Source organism: Scyliorhinus torazame, chromosome 2, assembly GCF_047496885.1.
Source record: "Scyliorhinus torazame isolate Kashiwa2021f chromosome 2, sScyTor2.1, whole genome shotgun sequence".
In the NCBI taxonomy this organism is placed as follows: Eukaryota; Metazoa; Chordata; class Chondrichthyes; order Carcharhiniformes; family Scyliorhinidae; genus Scyliorhinus; species Scyliorhinus torazame.
In genome coordinates, this window is record NC_092708.1 from 3,864,719 (window position 1) to 3,884,573 (window position 19,855).

General features: G+C 55.0%; 1 protein-coding gene across 1 annotated transcript in view; it reads left to right on the forward strand.

The window, feature by feature from the left end:
- Positions 1-19,855, forward strand: part of LOC140385688 (unconventional myosin-X-like) — a 706,039-nt gene that overhangs the window by 640,225 nt on the left and 45,959 nt on the right. Inside the window, exons 26-28 of the mRNA XM_072468099.1 lie at positions 4,581-4,698; positions 6,146-6,389; positions 9,687-9,782. Coding sequence (XP_072324200.1) covers positions 4,581-4,698; positions 6,146-6,389; positions 9,687-9,782 — 458 coding nt within the window. The remainder of the gene's footprint in view (positions 1-4,580; positions 4,699-6,145; positions 6,390-9,686; positions 9,783-19,855) is intronic.

Here is a 19,855-nt window from a genome sequence, read left to right on the forward strand (position 1 = left end):
ACCGCAGGGCAAGAGTTATAGCTGGGGGAAGGGAAATTATGATGCCATTAGACGTGACTTGGGGGGGATAAGGTGGAGAAGTAGGCTGCAAGTTTTGGACACACTGGATAAGTGGAGCTTGTTCAAGGATCAGCTACTGCGTGTTCTTGATAAGTATGTACCGGTCAGGCAGGGAGGAAGGTGCCGAGCGAGGGAACCGTGGTTTACCAAAGAAGTGGAATCTCTTGTTAAGAGGAAGAAGGAGGCCTATGTGAAGATGAAGTGTGAAGTTTCGGTTGGGGCGATGGATAGTTACAAGGTAGCGAGGAAGGATCTAAAGAGAGAGCTAAGACGAGCAAGGAGGGGACATGAGAAGTATTTGGCAGGAAGGATCAAGGAAAACCCAAAAGCTTTCTATAGGTATGTCAGGAATAAGCGAATGACTAGGGAAAGAGTAGGACCAGTCAAGGACAGGGATGGGAAGTTGTCTGTAGAGTCTGAAGAGATAGGCGAGATACTAAATGAATATTTTTCGTCAGTATTCACTCAGGAAAAAGATAATGTTGTGGAGGAGAATGCTGAGCTCCAGGTAAATAGATTAGATGGCGTTGAGGTACGGAGGGAAGAGGTGTTGGCAATTCTGGACAGGCTGAAAATAGATAAGTCCCCGGGACCTGATGGGATTTATCCTAGGATTCTCTGGGAGGCCAGGGAAGAGATTGCTGGACCTTTGGCTTTGATTTTTATGTCATCATTGGCTACAGGAATAGTGCCAGAGGACTGGAGGACAGCAAATGTGGTCCCTTTGTTCAAAAAGGGGAGCAGAGACAACCCCGGCAACTATAGACCGGTGATCCTCACGTCTGTAGTGGGTAAAGTCTTGGAGGGGATTATAAGAGACAAGATTTATAATCATCTAGATAGGAATAATATGATCAGGGATAGTCAGCATGGCTTTGTGAAGGGTAGGTCATGCCTCACAAACCTTATCGAGTTCTTTGAGAAGGTGACTGAACAGGTAGACGAGGGTAGAGCAGTTGATGTGGTGTATATGGATTTCAGCAAAGCGTTTGATAAGGTTCCCCACGGTAGGCTATTGCAGAAAATACGGAGGCTGGGGATTGAGGGTGATTTAGAGATGTGGATCAGAAATTGGCTAGCTGAAAGAAGACAGAGGGTGGTGGTTGATGGGAAATGTTCAGAATGGAGTTCAGTCACAAGTGGAGTACCACAAGGATCTGTTCTGGGGCCGTTGCTGTTTGTCATTTTTATCAATGACCTAGAGGAAGGCGCAGAAGGGTGGGTGAGTAAATTTGCAGACGATACTAAAGTCGGTGGTATTGTCGATAGTGTGGAAGGATGTAGCAGGTTACAGAGGGATATAGATAAGCTGCAGAGCTGGGCTGAGAGGTGGCAAATGGAGTTTAATGTAGAGAAGTGTGAGGTGATTCACTTTGGAAGGAATAACAGGAATGTGGAATATTTGGCTAATGGTAAAGTTCTTGAAAGTGTGGATGAGCAGAGGGATCTAGGTGTCCATGTACATAGATCCCTGAAAGTTGCCACCCAGGTTGATAGGGTTGTGAAGAAGGCCTATGGAGTGTTGGCCTTTATTGGTAGAGGGATTGAGTTCCGGAGTCAGGAGGTCATGTTGCAGCTGTACAGAACTCTGGTACGGCCGCATTTGGAGTATTGCGTACAGTTCTGGTCACCGCATTATAGGAAGGACGTGGAGGCTTTGGAGCGGGTGCAGAGGAGATTTACCAGGATGTTGCCTGGTATGGAGGGAAAATCTTATGAGGAAAGGCTGATGGACTTGAGGTTGTTTTCGTTGGAGAGAAGAAGGTTAAGAGGAGACTTAATAGAGGCATACAAAATGATCAGGGGGTTGGATAGGGTGGACAGTGAGAGCCTTCTCCCGCGGATGGAAATGGCTGGCACGAGGGGACATAGCTTTAAACTGAGGGGTAATAGATATAGGACAGAGGTCAGAGGTAGGTTCTTTACGCAAAGAGTGGTGAGGCCGTGGAATGCCCTACCTGCTACAGTAGTGAACTCGCCAACATTGAGGGCATTTAAAAGTTTATTGGATAAACATATGGATGATAATGGCATAGTGTAGGTTAGATGGCTTTTGTTTCGGTGCAACATCGTGGGCCGAAGGGCCTGTACTGCGCTGTATCGTTCTATGTTCTATGAAGGCAGCTCGCCAGCGGGATTTAGATTTAATTTATTGTCAGGTTCAGCGAAAAGTATTGTTCTGCGTTCCTTAAACACCGCACATACATAAACACAATGTAATAATAATAACCTTTATTATTGTCACAAATAGGCTTACATTCACACTGCAATGAAGTTACTGTGAAAAGCCCCTAGTCGCCACATTCCGGCGCCTGTTCGGGTACACAGAGGGAGAATTCAGAATGTCCAATTCACCCAACAGCACGTCTTTCGGGACTTGTGGGAGGAAACCGGAGCACCCGGAGGAAACCCACGCAGACACGGGGAGAACGTGCAGACTCCGCACAGACAGTGGCCCAGCGGGGAATCGAACCTGAGTCCCTGGTGCTGTGAAGCCATGGTGCTAACCACTGTGCTGCCGTGCCGCCCTATGTAAATACACAGACACAAACATCGGGTGAAACATGCGGAGTGTAGTACTACTCTTGGTAGAACTTTTGTGAGTATTGACAGGCAGAGAGATCTGTGCGTACAAGTCCACAGGTCATTGAAAGGGGCAACACAGGTGGAGAAGGTAGTCAAGAAGGCATACGGCATGCTTGCCTTCATTGGCCGGGGCATTGAGTATAAGAATTGGCAAGTCATGTTGCAGCTGTGTAGAATCTTAGTTAGGCCACACTTGGAGTATAGTGTTCAATTCTGGTCGCCACACTACCAGAAGGATGTGGAGGCTTTACAGAGGGTGCAGAAGAGATTTACTAGGATGTTGCCTGGGATGGAGGGCGTTAGCTATGAGGAGAAGTTAGAAAAAGGAGAGGGGTGCACAGTAACATTGTGGTTAGCGCAATTGCTTCACAGCTCCAGGGTCCCAGGTTCGATTCCGGCTTGGGTCACTGTCTGTGCGGAGTCTGCACGTCCTCCCCGTGTGTGCGTGGGTTTCCTCCGGGTGCTCCGGTTTCCTCCCACAGTCCAAAGATGTGCAGGTTAGGTGGATTGGACATGATAAATTGCCCTTCGTGTCCAAAAATTGCCCTTAGTGTTGGGTGGGGTTACTGGGTTATGGGGATAGGGTGGAGGTGTGGACCTTGGGTAGGGTGCTCTTTCCAAGAGCCGGTGCAGACTCGATGGGCCGAATGGCCTCCTTCTGCACTGTAAATTCTATTTAAAACATTTTTTAAACTTGGTCTGTTCTCCCGACTCTTTGTTTCCTCTCTGCCAACCAGTTTTCTATCCACCTCAATACATTTCCCCCAATCCCATGCGCTTTAATCTCGCACAACAATCTCTTATGCGGGACTTTGTCAAACGTCTTCTGAAAGTCCAAATATATCACATCGACTGGGACCCCCTTGTCAACTGCACTGGTTACACCTTCAAATAGTTCCAACAGATTTGTCAAGCATGATAATGAAAAATAAGGAGATATGTGTTGAATTGAGCAGGTATTTTGTGTCAGTCTTCACTATAGACACTGCATCTCAGAAGTAAATCAGGAAGCGGTATTGAGAAAAGTGTTAGAACTGCGGATCGACAAGACCCCAGGGTGTGTTGGACTTCACACTGGGGAGGAGCTCTTTCCAAGGGTCGGTACAGACTTGATGGGTAGAATGGTTGACTTCTGCATTGTGGGGATTCTACAGACCCCCCCATATCAGAGACCACCCCCATGTCAGAGACACCACCCATATCAGGGGCTGGTTTAGAACAGTGGGCTAAATAGCTGGCTTGTAATGCAGAACAAAGCCCGCAGCATGGTTCAATTCCTGTACCAGCCTCCCCGAACAGGCGCCGGAATGTGGCGACTAGGGGCTATTCACAGTAACTTCAATTGGTCAGCTACAGTGAGGGAGAACGGGTCTGGGCTCGCACTGTGCGGGGGGTGTCTGGGATCGCACTGTGCGGGGGGTGTCTGGGATCGCACTGTGCGGGGGTGTCTGGGATCACACTGTGCGGGGGGATGTCTGGGATCGCACTGTGCGGGGGGTTGTCTGGGATCGCACTGTGCGGGGGGGTGTCTGGGATCGCACTGTGCGGGGGGGTGTCTGGGATCGCACTGTGCGGGGGGGTCTGGGATCGCACTGTGCGGGGGGGGGGTCTGGGATCGCACTGTGCGGGGGGGGTGTCTGGGATCGCACTGTGCGTGGGGGGGTCTGGGATCGCACTGTGCGTGGGGGTGTCTGGGATCGCACTGTGCGGGGGGGGTCTGGGATCGCACTGTGCGGGGGGGGTCTGGGATCGCACTGTGCGGGGGGTGTCTGGGATCGCTCTGTGCGGGGGGGGTCTGGGATCGCACTGTGCGGGGGGGGGTCTGGGATCGCACTGTGCGGGGGGGTCTGGGATCGCACTGTGCGGGGGGGGTCTGGGATCGCACTGTACACACCGGAAGCTCTCACACCGCCTCTCTCTCTCTGTGTGGACAGTGGGTGGACAGTGACGAGGAGCTCGATCTTCGCGTGGATACTGATGAAGAGTTCAGCACCTGCCGAGCCCCCATTGGCTCCAGGGCTCCGAACTTCCAGGGCTACCTCTGCATGAAAGGTGAGCACCTCTCAACACAACACAGCCGGAGGAGAGAGTCCGGACTGGGCCCACTCCCACAGGGCAGGGCCCACTCCCACAGGGCAGGGCCCACTCCCACAGGGCAGGGCCCACTCCCACAGGGCAGGGCCCACTCCCACAGGGCAGGGCCCACTCCCACAGGGCAGGGCCCAGTCCCACAGGGCAGGACCCCAGGGTAGAGCCCACTCCCACAGGGCAGGGCCCACTCCCACAGGGCAGGGCCCAGTCCCACAGGGCAGGACCCACTCCCACAGGGCAGGACCCCAGGGTAGAGCCCACTCCCACAGGGCAGGGCCCACTCCCACAGGGCAGGGCCCAGTCCCACAGGGCAGGACCCACTCCCACAGGGCAGGACCCCAGGGTAGAGCCCACTCCCACAGGGCAGGGCCCAGTCCCACAGGGCAGGACCCCAGGGTAGAGCCCACTCCCACAGGGCAGGGCCCAGTCCCACAGGGCAGGGCCCCGGGGTAGAGCCCAGTCCCACAGGGCAGGGCCCAGTCCCACAGGGCAGGACCCCAGGGTAGAGCCCACTCCCACAGGGCAGGACCCCAGGGTAGAGCCCACTCCCACAGGGCAGGGCCCAGTCCCACAGGGCAGGGCCCCGGGGTAGAGCCCAGTCCCACAGGGCAGGGCCCAGTCCCACAGGGCAGGACCCCAGGGTAGAGCCCACTCCCACAGGGCAGGACCCCAGGGTAGAGCCCACTCCCACAGGGCAGTGCCCACTCCCACAGGGCAGGGCGCAGTCCCACAGGGCAGGACCCACTCCCACAGGGCAGGACCCCAGGGTAGAGCCCACTCCCACAGGGCAGGGCCCAGTCCCACAGGGCAGGACCCCAGGGTAGAGCCCACTCCCACAGGGCAGGACCCAGTCCCACAGGGCAGGGCCTAGTCCCACAGGGCAGGACCCCAGGGTAGAGCCCACTCCCACAGGGCAGGGCCCCAGGGTAGAGCCCACTCCCACAGGGCAGGGCCCAGTCCCACAGGGCAGGACCCACTCCCACAGGGCAGGACCCAGTCCCACAGGGCAGGACCCCGGGGTAGAGCCCACTCCCACAGGGCAGGACCCAGTCCCACAGGGCAGGGCCTAGTCCCACAGGGCAGGACCCCAGGGTAGAGCCCACTCCCACAGGGCAGGACCCCAGGGTAGAGCCCACTCCCACAGGGCAGTGCCCACTCCCACAGGGCAGGACCCCAGGGTACAGCCCACTCCCACAGGGCAGTGCCCACTCCCACAGGGCAGGGCGCAGTCCCACAGGGCAGGACCCCGGGGTAGAGCCCAGTCCCACAGGGCAGGACCCTATTGGATGGCCGCAGTCCCTCAGTGCCATATCTCCTGACAAGACCCTGATTTAGGAGTTTCCCTTTAACTTTTGCCTCTGCCCGTTCCAAGTGTCCTCCCCTTACCTGTGACCTTTGACTTGTTCAGGAGGATTGATGGTCCCGTGGAAACGTCGCTGGTGTGTGCTGAAGGATGAGACGTTCCTGTGGTTCCGCGCCAAGCAGGAGGCTCTGAAATCCGGCTGGCTGTACAAGAAAGGAGGAGGAATGTCCACCTTGTCCCGACGGAACTGGAAACGCCGCTGGTTCGTGCTGCGTGATTCCCACCTCATCTACTTCGAGAACGACAGCGAGGAGAAGCTGAAAGGAACTATCGATATCCGGGGGGCCAGGTCAGCATTGCACCTTAGCCTGACCTCCTCCACGTCGCCACCTCCCTCTCTACCCCTCCCTTTCCTGTTACCCCTTCACCTTTCCCCCCGTCCCTCTGCCGCCCTCGTCTTTCACACGTCTTCCCACTTCTCCCTCTCTCACTATCTCTCACTCGTCCCATCCAGCTCCCGGATCCTTTATACAACATAGAACATAGAAAATACAGCACAGAACAGGCCCTTCGGCCCACGATGTTGTGCCGAACCTTTGTCCTAGATTAATCATAGACTATCATTGAATTTACAGTGCAGAAGGAGGCCATTCGGCCCATTGAGTCTGCACCGGCTCTTGGAAAGAGCACCCTACCCAAACTCAACACCTCCACCCCAGATTCACCTCCATATAGTGGGTGTGGATGGGGGTGGGTGCTGCAATTGGCAGCCCACCCACCCAGTCAGGGTGCTTACCCAGATGGTGCGTTTCCCCTGCTCGGAAACATTTCAGTTGGACAGCCGAGGGGCGGGGGCGGGGGCGGGGGGCGGGGTGCGGGGGCGGGGGGCAGGGGGCGGGGGCAGGGGGCGGGGTGCGGGGGGGTGGGGGCGGGACGCGGGGGCGGGCGGGGGGCAGGGGGCGGGGGCAGCGAGCACGGGGCGGGGGGCAGAGGGCGGGGTCGGGGGCGGGGGGCAGGGGCAGGGGGCGGGGCACAGTGAGCAGGGGGGCGGGGGCGGGAGGCAGGCAGGGGGCAGGGGGCGGGGGGCAGGGGCGGGGGGCGGGGTGGGGGCGTGCGGGGGGCGGGGTGGGGGCGGGGGGCAGTGGGCGGGGGGCAGGGGGTGGGGGGCGGGGGGCGTGGGGCGGGGCGGGGCGGGGAGCAGGGGGCGGGGGGCGGGGGCGGGGGGCAGGGGGCGGGGGGCAGGGGGCGGGTGGCGGGGCGGGGGGCAGGGGGCGGGGGCAGGGGGCGGGGCGCGGGGGGTGGGGGGCGGGGCGCGGGGGGCGGGCGGGGGGCGGGCGGGGGGCAGGGGGCGGGGGGCGGGGGGCAGCGAGCACGGGGCGGGGGGCAGAGGGAGGGGTCGGGGGGCAGGGGCAGGGGGCGGGGCACAGTGAGCAGGGGGGCGGGGGCGGGAGGCGGTCAGGGGGCAGGGGGCGGGGGGCAGGGGCGGGGGCGGGGCGGGGGCGTGCGGGGGGCGGGGGTGGGAGCGGGGGGCAGTGGGCGGGGGGCAGGGGGTGGGGGGCGTGGGGCGGGGGTGGGGGCGGGGGGGCGGGCAGGGGCGGGAGGCGGGCGGGGGGCAGGGGGCGGGGCGCAGCGAGCAGGGGGCGGGCGGCGGGGGGGGCGGGAGGCGGGCGGGGGGCAGGCGGCGGGGGCGGGGGGTGGGGCGGGGGCAGGGGGCGGGGCGGGGGCAGGGGGCGGGGGGCAGGGGCAGGGGGCGGGGGCAGAGGGCGGGGGGCGGCGGCGGGAGGCGGGCGGGGGGCAGGGGGCGGGGGGCAGGGAGCAGGGGGCGGGGCAGGGGGCGGGGGGTGAGGGGCGGGGGCAGGGGGCGGGGCACAGTGAGCAGGGGGGCGGGGGCGGGAGGCGGTCAGGGGGCAGGGGGCGGGGGGCAGGGGCGGGGGGCGGGGGGCGGGGCGGGGGCGTGCGGGGGGCGGGGGTGGGAGCGGGGGGCAGTGGGCGGGGGGCAGGGGGTGGGGGGCGTGGGGCGGGGGTGGGGGCGGGCGGGGGCGGGAGGCGGGCGGGGGGCAGGGGGCGGGGCGCAGCGAGCAGGGGGCGGGCGGCGGGGGGGGCGGGAGGCGGGCGGGGGGCAGGCGGCGGGGGTGGGGCGGGGGCAGGGGGCGGGGCGGGGGCAGGGGGCGGGGGGCAGGGGCAGGGGGCGGGGGCAGAGGGCGGGGGGCGGGGGCGGGAGGCGGGCGGGGGGCAGGGGGCGGGGGGCAGGGAGCAGGGGGCGGGGCAGGGGGTGAGGGGCGGGGGCAGGGGGCGGGAGTGGGCGGGGGGGGTGGTTTCTATCTCCGGGGAGGGGGGGAGTTCTGTACTTTGTGAGTCTGAGAAGAGCCCTCCTGAGAGGAGGACCGTCTTCCTACAGACACAAACCCCCCTCCCTGACCAGGAGCTGGACCAATGTGGCTGCCGGAGCCGTTGGGCTTCTCTCTGCTGCCCTCACAGTCCGGCCACTGCCCAGCAACCAGCTCCGTCACTGCCCAGCAACCAGCTCCGTCACTGCCCAGCAACCAGCTCCGTCACTGCCCAGCAACCAGCTCCGTCACTGCCCAGGAACCAGCTCCGTCACTGCCCAGCAACCAGCTCCGTCACTGCCCAGCAACCAGCTCCGTCACTGCCCAGCAACCAGCTCCGTCACTGCCCAGCAACCAGCTCCGTCACTGCCCAGGAACCAGCTCCGGCCACTGCCCACCAACCAGCTCCGTCACTGCCCAGCAACCAGCTCCGTCACTGCCCAGGAACCAGCTCCGTCACTGCCCAGGAACCAGCTCCGGGCACTGCCCAGCAACCAGCTCCGGCCACTGCCCACCAACCAGCTCCGGCCACTGCCCACCAACCAGCTCCGGCCACTGCCCAGCAACCAGCTCCGTCACTGTCAAGGAACCAGCTCCGTCACTGCCCAGCAACCAGCTCCGGCCACTGCCCACCAACCAGCTCCGTCACTGCCCAACAACCAGCTCCGGGCACTGCCCACCAACCAGCTCCGTCACTGCCCACCAACCAGCTCCGTCACTGCCCAGGAACCAGCTCCAGAAACTGCCCAGCAACCAGCTCCGGGCACTGCCCAGCAACCAGCTCCGTCACTGCCCAGCAACCAGCTCCGTCACTGCCCAGCAACCAGCTCCGGCCACTGCCCAGCAACCAGCTCCGTCACTGCCCAGCAACCAGCTCCGGCCACTGCCCAGCAACCAGCTCCGTCACTGCCCATCAACCAGGGGGGTGGAGGGGGCGGGGGGGGGGGGGGGGGGGGCGGGGGGGGGGGGTTGGGGGTGAGTGGAGCGAGGCCGTCTGCACCCCCCCCCCCCCCCCCCCCCCCCCAATAATAGTCAGCCCACTGATACAGCACAGACACAGGCCATTTGGTCCATCGTCTCTGTTCAGGCTCTTCAAGACAGCATTGTTCCCTTTTCAATTATTTATCCAGTTCCGTTTTGAATGTTATTTTTTATTTCATTTACGGGGTGTGGGTGTAAATACTTCCCTACCTTAAACTGACACCTGTCTACCCACCTCTACCCTCTGTGTCCCCCTTCTCTCTCTCTCACCATCCTTCTCGATCTCTACAACACTTGCTGCTGAAGTTGATGGTTTATTAATGGATTCTTTCTTGCAGAGAGATTGTGGACAATGGGGAGAAGGAGAACGCTCTGGATATAGTGACAGGTGATCGAACCTATCACATCGTCGCAGCGTCTCCGGAAGATGCCAGGTATCGTTCCCCGCACGTGCCCCTCGCTGGCCTGGCAGCATTTATTGTCCATCCCTAATTGAAATGAGGCTATGACAGCTGAGGACCTTGAGAGGATTGTTATCACCAAGGAGGTAGTGATGGGCAAGCTAATGGGGCTAAAGGTAGACAAGTCTCCTGGCCCTGATGGAATGCATCCCAGAGTGCTAAAAGAGATGGCTAGGGAAATTGCTAATGCACCAGTGATAATTTACCAAAATTCACTAGACTCTGGGGTGGTCCCGGCGGATTGGAAATTAGCAAAAGTGACACCACTGTTTAAAAAAGGAGGTAGGCAGAAAGCGGGTAATTATAGGCCAATGAGCTTAACTTCGGTAGTAGGGAAGATGCTGGAATCTATCATCAAGGAAGAAATAGCGAGGCATCTGGATGGAAATTGTCCCATTGGACAGACGCAGCATGGGTTCATAAAGGGCAGGTCGTGCCTAACTAATTTAGTGGAATTTTTTGAGGACATTACCAGTGCGGTAGATAACGGGGAGCCAATGGATGTGGTATATCTGGATTTCCAGAAAGCCTTTGACAAGGTGCCACACAAAAGGTTGTTGCATAAGATAAAGATGCATGGCATTAAGGGGAAAGTAGTAGCATGGATAGAGGATTGGTTAATTAATAGAAAGCAAAGAGTGGGGATTAATGGGTGTTTCTCTGGTTGGCAATCAGTAGCTAGTGGTGTCCCTCAGCGATCAGTGTTGGGCCCACAACTGTTCACAATTTACATAGATGATTTGGAGTTGGGGACCAAGGGCAATGTGTCCAAGTTTGCAGACGACACTAAGATAAGTGGTAAAGCAAAAAGTGCAGAGGATACTGGAAGTCTGCAGAGGGATTTGGATAGGCTAAGTGAATGGGCTAGGGTCTGGCAGATGGAATACAATGTTGACAAATGTGAGGTTATCCATTTTGGTAAGAATAACAGCAAAAGGGATTATTATTTAAATGATAAAATATTAAAACATGCTGCTGCGCAGAGAGACCTGGGTGTGCTAGTGCATGAGTCGCAGAAAGTTGGTTTACAGGTGCAACAGGTGATTAAGAAGGCGAATGGAATTTTGTCCTTCATTGCTAGAGGGATGGAGTTTAAGACTAGGGAGGTTCTGCTGCAATTGTATAAGGTGTTAGTGAGGCCACACCTGGAGTATTGTGTTTTGGTCTCCTTACTTGAGAAAGGACGTACTGGCACTGGAGGGTGTGCAGAGGAGATTCACTAGGTTAATTCCAGAGTTGAGGGGGTTGGATTACGAGGAGAGGTTGAGTAGACTGGGACTGTACTCATTGGAATTTAGAAGGATGAGGGGGGATCTTATAGAAACATATAAGATTATGAAGGGAATAGACAGGATAGATGCGGGCAGGTTGTTTCCACTGGCGGGTGAAAGCAGAACTAGGGGGCATAGCCTCAAAATAAGGGGAAGTAGATTTAGGACTGAGTTTAGGAGGAACTTCTTCACCCAAAGGGTTGTGAATCTATAGAATTCTTTGCCCAGTGAAGCAGTAGAGGCTCCTTCATTAAATGTTTTTAAGATAAAGATAGATAGTTTTTTGAAGAATAAAGGGATTAAGGGTTATGGTGTTCGGGCCAGAAAGTGGAGCTGAGTCCACAAAAGATCAGCCATGATCTCATTGAATGGTGGAGCAGGCTCGAGGGGCCAGGTGGCCGACTCCTGCTCCTAGTTCTTATGTTATGTTCTAATTTCCCCCGAAATAGGCGGTGTGAGCGTCTTCTTCAACTGTTGTAGTGTAGAATCAGAGAATGGTTACTGCACAGGAGGCCATTATAGAACATAGAACATAGAACAATACAGCGCAGTACAGGCCCTTCGGCCCACGATGTTGCACCGAAACAAAAGCCATCTAACCTACACTATGCCATTATCATCCATATGTTTATCCAATAAACTTTTAAATGCCCTCAATGTTGGCGAGCTCACTACTGTAGCAGGTAGGGCATTCCACGGCCTCACTACTCTTTGCGTAAAGAACCTACCTCTGACCTCTGTCCTATATCTATTACCCCTCAGTTTAAAGCTATGTCCCCTCGTGCTAGCCATTTCCATCCGCGGGAGAAGGCTCTCACTGTCCACCCTATCTAACCCCCTGATCATTTTGTATGCCTCTATTAAGTCTCCTCTTAACCTTCTTCTCTCCAACGAAAACAACCTCAAGTCCATCAGCCTTTCCTCATAAGATTTTCCCTCCATACCAGGCAACATCCTGGTAAATCTCCTCTGCACCCGCTCCAAAGCCTCCACGTCCTTCCTATAATGTGGTGACCAGAACTGTACGCAATACTCCAAATGCGGCCGTACCAGAGTTCTGTACAGCTGCAACATGACCTCCCGACTCCGGAACTCAATCCCTCTACCAATAAAGGCCAACACTCCATAGGCCTTCTTCACAACCCTATCAACCTGGGTGGCAACTTTCAGGGATATATGTACATGGACACCTAGATCCCTCTGCTCATCCACACTTTCAAGAGCTTTACCATTAGCCAAATATTCCGCATTCTTGTTATTCCTTCCAAAGTGAATCACCTCACACTTCTCTACATTAAACTCCATTTGCCACCTCTCAGCCCAGCTCTGCAGCTTATCTATATCCCTCTGTAACCTGCTACATCCTTCCACACTATCGACAACACCACCGACTTTAGTATCGTCTGCAAATTTACTCACCCACCCTTCTGCGTCTTCCTCTAGGTCATTGATAAAAATGACAAACAGCAACGGCCCCAGAACAGATCCTTACGCCACTTGTAACTGAACTCCATTCTGAACATTTCCCACCAACCACCACCCTCTGTCTTCTTTCAGCTAGCCAATTTCTGATCCACATCTCTAAATCACCCTCAATCCCCAGCCTCCGTATTTTTTGCAATAGCCTACCGTGGGGAACCTTATCAAACGCTTTGCTGAAATCCATATACACCACATCAACTGCTCTACCCTCGTCTACCTGTTCAGTCACCTTCTCAAAGAACTCAATAAGGTTTGTGAGGCATGACCTACCCTTCACAAAGCCATGCTGACTATCCCTGATCATATTATTCCTATCTAGATGATTATAAATCTTGTCTCTTATAATGCCCTCCAAGACTTTACCCACTACAGACGTGAGGCTCACCGGTCTATAGTTGCCGGGGTTGTCTCTGCTCCCCTTTTTGAACAAAGGGACCACATTTGCTATCCTCCAGTCCTCTGGCACTATTCCTGTAGCCAATGATGACATAAAAATCAAAGCCAAAGGTCCAGCAATCTCTTCCCTGGCCTCCCAGAGAATCCTAGGATAAATCCCATCAGGTCCCGGGGACTTATCTATTTTCAGCCATGTCTGTGCTAGCTCTCTGAAAGAGCAATTCAGCCCGTGCCACTCCCCTGCTTTCTCTGTGTGTGTCCCTGGGTCTCAGTGTTGGTATTTGCTGACAGTTTGAATGTGCTGACGATCCAGCCGCTGCATTGAGTCAGGCCCCCAGCTCCCAGCCACATGTAACCCTCAGCAAACACTCAGCGGCACTTTGCAGGAGTGTTTGAAACAGAAGCTGAGGAGATAGCAGGTAAAGTGTTTGGTTTAAGGAGCGTCAATGCTGTCCGGGTCCCCTGGTGTAACTCCATGGAGTCGGACAAAGTATAAGGAAGAAATAATGGGATAAATGCAAATGACTGCGGACGCTGGAATCTGAAACAACAGAAAATGCTGGAAAATCTGTGGAGAGAGAATCGAGCTAACGGTTCGAGTCTGGATCCCTCTGTCAGAGCAGAAACATTGGGAGTGTTTCAGAAAGGGAGAGTGCTGACTATGGAGGCTCTCCCTGTGCCTCTCTGTGTCCCTCTGTGTCTCTCTCTGTCTGTGTCATTCTCTCTGTCTCTCTCTGTGCCTCTCTCTGTGTCCTTCTCTGTGTCTCTCTCTCTCTGTCTCTCCGTGTGTCACTCTGTGTGTCCCTCTGTATCCCTCTCTGTGTCCCTCTCTGTGTCTCTCTCTGTGTCTCTCTCTCTGTGTCTCTCTCTGTCTGTGTCTCTCTCTCTGTCTCTCTCTGTGCCTCTCTCTGTGTCCTTCTCTGTCTCTCTCTCTCTCTGTCTCTCCGTGTGTCACTCTGTGTGTCACTCTGTGTGTCCCTCTGTATCCCTCTCTGTGTCCCTCTCTGTGTCTCTCTCATTGTCTCTCTCTGTGCCTCTCTCTGTGTCCCTCTCTGTGTCTCTCTCTGTGTGTCTCTCTGTGTCCCACTCTGTGTCCCTCTCTGTGTCTCTCTGTGTCCCTCTCTGTGTCTCTCTCTCTGTGTCTCTCTGTGTCCCTCTCTCTGTCCCTCTCTGTGTCTCTCTCTCTCTGTCTCTCCGTGTGTCACTCTCTGTGTCTCTCTGTGTCCCTCTCTGTCTGTGTCTCTCTCTGTGTCTCTCTCTCTCTGTCTCTCCGTGTGTCACTCTGTGTGTCCACCTGTATCCCTCTCTGTGTCCCTCTCTGTGTCTCTCTGTGTCCCTCTCTGTGTCCCTCTCTGTGTCTCTCTCTCTGTGTCTCTCTGTGTGTCTCTTTGTGTCCCTCTCTGTGTCCCTCTCTGTGCCTCACTGTGTCCCTCTCTGTGTGTGTCTCTCTCTCTGTCTCTCTGTGTGTCTCTCTGTGTCTCTCTCTTTCTGTCTCTCACTGTGTCTCACTCTCTCTGTGTCTCTCTCTGTGTCTCTCTCTCTCTGTCTCTCCGTGTGTCACTCTGTGTGTCCCTCTGTATCCCTCTCTGTGTTCCTCTCTGTGTCTCTCTGTGTCCCTCTCTGTGTCTCTCGCTGTGTCTCTCTCTGTGTCTCTCTGTGTGTCTCTTTGTGTCCCTCTCTGTGTCCCTCTCTGTGTCTCTCTCTCTCTGTCTCTCTGTGTGTCACTCTGTGTGTCACTCTGTGTGTCTCTCTGTGTGTGTCTCTCTGTGTCTCTCTCTTTCTGTCTCTCTCTGTGTCTCTCACTCTCTGTGTCTCTCTCTGTGTCTCTCCGTGTGTCACTCTGTGTGTCTCTCTGTGTCCCTATCTTTGTCCCTCTCTGTCTGTGTCTCTGTCTGTGTCTCTCTATGTGTCTCTCTCTGTGTCTCTCTCTGTGTCTCTCTATGTCTCTCTCTGTGTCTCTCTATGTCTCTCTGTGTGTCTCTCCGTGTGTCTCTCTCTGTCTCTCTCTATGTCTCTCTCTGTGTCTCTCTCTGTGTCTCTCTCTGTGTCTCTCCGTGTGTCACTCTGTGTGTCTCTCTCTGTGTCTCTCTCTCTGTGTGTCTCTCTCTCTGCCTCTCTGTGTCTCTCTATGTCTCTCTCTGTGTCTCTCTCTCTATGTCTCGCTGTGTCTCTCTATGTCTCTCTCTGTGTCCCTCTGTGTCTCTCTCTGTCTGTGTCTCTCTCTCTGTCTCTCTCTGTGCCTCTCTCTGTGTCCTTCTCTGTGTTTCTCTCTCTCTGTCTCTCCGTGTGTCACTCTCTGTGTCTCTCTGTGTCCCTCTCTGTCTGTGTCTCTCTCTGTGTCCTTCTCTGTGTCTCTCTCTCTCTGTCTCTCCGTGTGTCACTCTGTGTGTCCCTCTGTATCCCTCTCTGTGTTCCTCTCTGTGTCTCTCTGTGTCCCTCTCTGTGTCCCTCGCTGTGTCTCTCTCTGTGTCTCTCTGTGTGTCTCTTTGTGTCCCTCTCTGTGTCCCTCTCTGTGTCTCTCTCTCTCTGTCTCTCTGTGTGTCATTCTGTGTGTCACTCTGTGTGTCTCTCTGTGTGTGTCTCTCTGTGTTTCTCTCTTTCTGTCTCTCTCTGTGTCTCTCACTCTCTGTGTCTCGCTCTGTGTCTCTCCGTGTGTCACTCTGTGTGTCTCTCTGTGTCCCTATATTTGTCCCTCTCTGTCTGTGTCTCTGTCTGTGTCTCTGTCTGTGTCTCTCTATGTGTCTCTCTCTGTGTCTCTCTCTGTGCCTCTCTGTGTGTCCTTCTCTGTGTCTCTCTGTGATTCTCTCTGTGTCTCTCTCTGTGTCTCTCCGTGTGTCACTCTGTGTCTCTCTCTCTCTCTGTCTCTCTCTGTGTCCCTCTCTGTGTCTCTCTCTCTCTGTCTCTCTGTGTGTCACTCTGTGTGTCTCTCTCTGTGTCTCTCTATGTGTCTCTCTCTCTGTCTCTCTCTCTGTCTCTTTCTGTCTCTCGCTGTGTCTCTCTCTGTCTCTCTGTTTCTCTCTCTGTTTCTCTCTCTGTGTCTCTCTGTGTGTCTCTCCGTGTGTCTCACTCTCTGTCTCTCTCTCTCTGTCTCTCTGTGCCTCTCTCTGTGTCGCTCTATGTCTCTCTCTGTGTCTCTCCGTCTGTCTCTCTCTGTGTCTCTCTCTGTGTCTCTCTCTTCGTCTCTCTCTGTGTCTCTCTCTGTGTCTCTCTCTGTGTCCCTCTCCGTGTGTCTCTCCATGTGTCTCTCTCTCTCCGTCTCTCTCTGTGTGTCTCTCTGTGTGTCACTCTGTGTGTGTCTCTCTCTGTGTCTCTCTATGTGTCTCTCCCTCTGTCTCTCTCTCTATCTCCCTCTGTGTCTCTCTCTTCGTCTCTCTCTGTGTCTCTCTCGCTGTCTCTCTCGCTGTCTCTCACTGTGTCTCTCACTGTGTCTCTCTGTGTGTCTCTCTGTGTGTCTCTCCGTGTGTCTCTCTTTCTCTGTCTCTCTGTGTCTCTCACTGTGTCTCTCTATGTCTCTCTCTGTGTCTCTCTGTGTCTCTCTCTGTGTCTCTCTCTCTCTGTGTCTCTCTGTGTGTCTCTCTGTGTGTCTCTCCGTGTGTCTCTCTCTGTGTCTCTCTATGTCTCTCTGTGTGTCTCTCTGTGTCTCTCTGTGTGTCTCTCTGTGTGTCTCTCCGTGTGTCTCTCTCTGTGTCTCACTATGTCTCTCTGTGTGTCTCTCTGTGTGTCTCTCCGTGTGTCTCTCTCTGTGCCTCTCTATGTCTCTCTGTGTGTCTCTCCATGTGTCTCTCTCTGTGTCTCTCTATGTCTCTCTGTGTGTCTCTCCGTGTGTCTCTCTGTGTGTCTCTCCGTGTGTGTCTCTCTATGTCTCTCTGTGTGTCTCTCTCTGTGTCCCTCTCTGTGCCTCTCTCTGTGTCTCTCTCTCTCTGCCTCTCTCTGTGTCTCTCTATGTCTCTCTCTGTGTCTCTCTGTGTCTCTCTATTTCTCTCTCTCTCTGTGTCTCTCTGTGTCTCTCTCTGTGTCTCTCTCTCTCTGTGTCTCTCTGTGTGTCTCTCTGTGTGTCTCTCCGTGTGTCTCTCTCTGTGTCTCTCTATGTCTCTCTGTGTGTCTCTCTGTGTGTCTCTCTCTCTGTGTCTCTCTGTGTGTCTCTCTGTGTGTCTCTCCGTGTGTCTCTCTCTGTGTCTCTCTATGTCTCTCTGTGTGTCTCTCTGTGTGTCTCTCCGTGTGTCTCTCTCTGTGCCTCTCTATGTCTCTCTGTGTGTCTCTCCATGTGTCTCTCTCTGTGTCTCTCTATGTCTCTCTGTGTGTCTCTCCGTGTGTCTCTCTGTGTGTCTCTCCGTGTGTGTCTCTCTATGTCTCTCTGTGTCTCTCTCTCTGTGTCTCTCTCTCTGTCTCTCACTGTGTCTCTCTCTGTGTCTCTCTCTCTCTCTGTCTCTCAGTGTCTCTCTCTGTGTCTCTCTATGTCTCTCTGTGTGTCTCTGTGTCCCTCTCTGTGTCTCTCTCTGTGTCTCTCTCAGTGTGTCTCTCTGTGTGTCTCTCTGTGTCTCTCTCTCTGTGTCTCCTTGTGTCTCTCTCTCTGTCTCTCTGTGTCTCTCTGTGTGTCTCTCTCTGTCTCTCTATGTCTCTCTGTGTGTCACTGGTTCCCTCTCTGTGTCTCTCTCTGTGTGTCTCTCCCTGTGTCTCTCCGAGTGTCTCTCCGTGTGTCTCTCTCTGTGTCTCTCTCTCTCTGTCACTCTGTGTGTCTCTCTGTGTGTCACTCTGTGTGTCTCTCTCTGTGTCTCTCTGTGTCTCTCTGTGTATATCTCCGTGTGTCTCTCTCTGTGTCTCTCTGTGTCTCTCTCTCTATGTCTCTCTGTGTCTCTCTATGTGTCTCTGTGTCCCTCTCTGTGTTTCTCTCTGTGTCTCTCTCAGTGTGTCTCTCTGTGTGTCTCTCTGTGTCTCTCTCTCTCTGTCTCCTTGTGTCTCTCTCTCTGTCTCTCTCTCTCTGTCTCTCTGTGTGTCTCTCTCTGTCTCTCTATATCTCTCTGTGTGTCTCTGTGTCCCTCTCTGTGTCTCTCTCTGTGTCTCTCTCTGTGTGTCTCTCCGTGTGTCTCTCTCTGTGTGTCACTCTGTGTCTCTCTCTCTGTGTCTCTCTGTGTGTCTCTCCATGTGTCTCTCTCTGTCTCTCTCTCTTTCTCTATGTCTCTCTCTGTGTCTCTCTCTCTATGTCTCTCTGTGTCTCTCTGTTTGTCTCTCTGTGTGTCTCTCTGTGTGTCTCTCCGTGTGTCCTCTGTTTGTCTCTCCGTGTGTCTCTCTCTGTGTGTCTCTCCGTGTGTCTCTCTCTGTGTCTCTCTATGTCTCTCTGTGTCTCTCTCTGTGTCTCTCTGTGTGCCTCTCCGTGTGTGTCTCTCTGTGTCTCTCTCTTTCTGTCTCTCTCTGTGTCTCTCTCTCTGTCTCTCCGTGTGTCACTCTGTGTGTCTCTCTGTGTCCCTATCTTTGTCCCTCTCTGTCTGGGGCTATGTCTGTGTCTCTCTCTGTGTCTCTCTATGTGTCTATCTCTGTGTCTCTCTCTGTGCCTCTCTGGGTGTCCTCTGTGTCTCTCTGTGTGTCTCTCTGTGTGTCTCTCTGTGTCTCTCTCTATGTCTCTCCGTGTCTCTCTCTGTGTCTCTCTGTGTGTCTCTCTGTGTGTCTCTCTATGTCTATCTGTGTGTCTCTCCGTGTGTCTCTCTCTGTGTCTCTCTATGTCTCTTTGTGTCTCTCTCTGTGTCTCTCTGTGTGTCTCTCCATGTGTGTCTCTCAGTGTCTCTCTCTTTCTGTCTCTCTCTGTGTCTCTCTCTCTGTCTCTCCGTGTGTCACTCTGTGTGACTCTCTGTGTCCCTATCTTTGTCCCTCTCTGTCTGTGTCTATGTCTGTGTCTCTCTCTGTGTCTCTCTATGTGTCTATCTCTGTGTCTCTCTGTGTGTCACTCTGTGTGTCTCTATGTGTGTCTCTCGGTGTCTCTCTGTGTATCTCTCCGTGTGTCTCTCTCTGTGTGTCTCTCTCTCTGTCTCTCTGTGTCTCTCTCTGTGTCTCTCTATGTCTCTCTCTGTGTCTCTCTTTCTATGTCTCTCTGTGTCTCTCTCTGTGTGTCTCTCCGTGTGTCTCTCTCTGTGTCTCTCTGTGTCTCTCTATGTCTCTATGTGTGTCTCTCCGTGTATCTCTCTCTGTGTCTCTCTATGTCTCTCAGTGTGTCTCTCCGTGTGTCTCTCTCTGTCTCTCTCTATGTCTCTCTGTGTGTCTCTCCGTGTGTCTCTCCGTGTGTATCTCTCTGTGTCTCTCTATGTCTCTCTGTGTGTCTCTCTCTGTGTCCCTCTCTGTGTCTCTCTCTGTGTCTCTCAATGTGTCACTCTGTGTGTGTCTCTCTCTGTCTCTCTCTCTGTGTCTCTCTCTCTGTCTCTCTCTGTGTCTCTCTATGTCTCTCTCTGTGTCTCTCTCTCTATGTCTCTCTGTGTCTCTCTATGTCTCTCTCTGTGTGTCTCTCTCTGTGTCTCTCCGTGTTTCTCTCTCTGTGTCTCTCTCTGTCTCTCTCTCTATGTCTCTCTCTGTGTCTCTCACTGTGTCTCTCTCTCTCTGTGTCTCTCTGTGGCTCTCTCTGTGTCTCTCTCTGTGTCTCTCTCAGTGTGTCTCTCTGTGTGTCTCTCTCTGTCTCGCTCTCTGTGTCTCTCTGTGTGTCTCTCTCTGTCTCTCTATGTCTCTCTGTGTGTCTCTGTGTCCCTCTCTGTGTCCCTCTCTGTGTCTCTCTCTGTGTGTCTCTCCGCGTGTCTCTCTCTGTGTGTCACTCTGTGTGTCTCTCCGTGTGTCACTCTGTGTGTCTCTCCGTGTGTCTCTCTCTCTGTCTCTCTATGTCTCTCTCTGTGTCTCTCTCTCTATGTCTCTCTGTGTCTC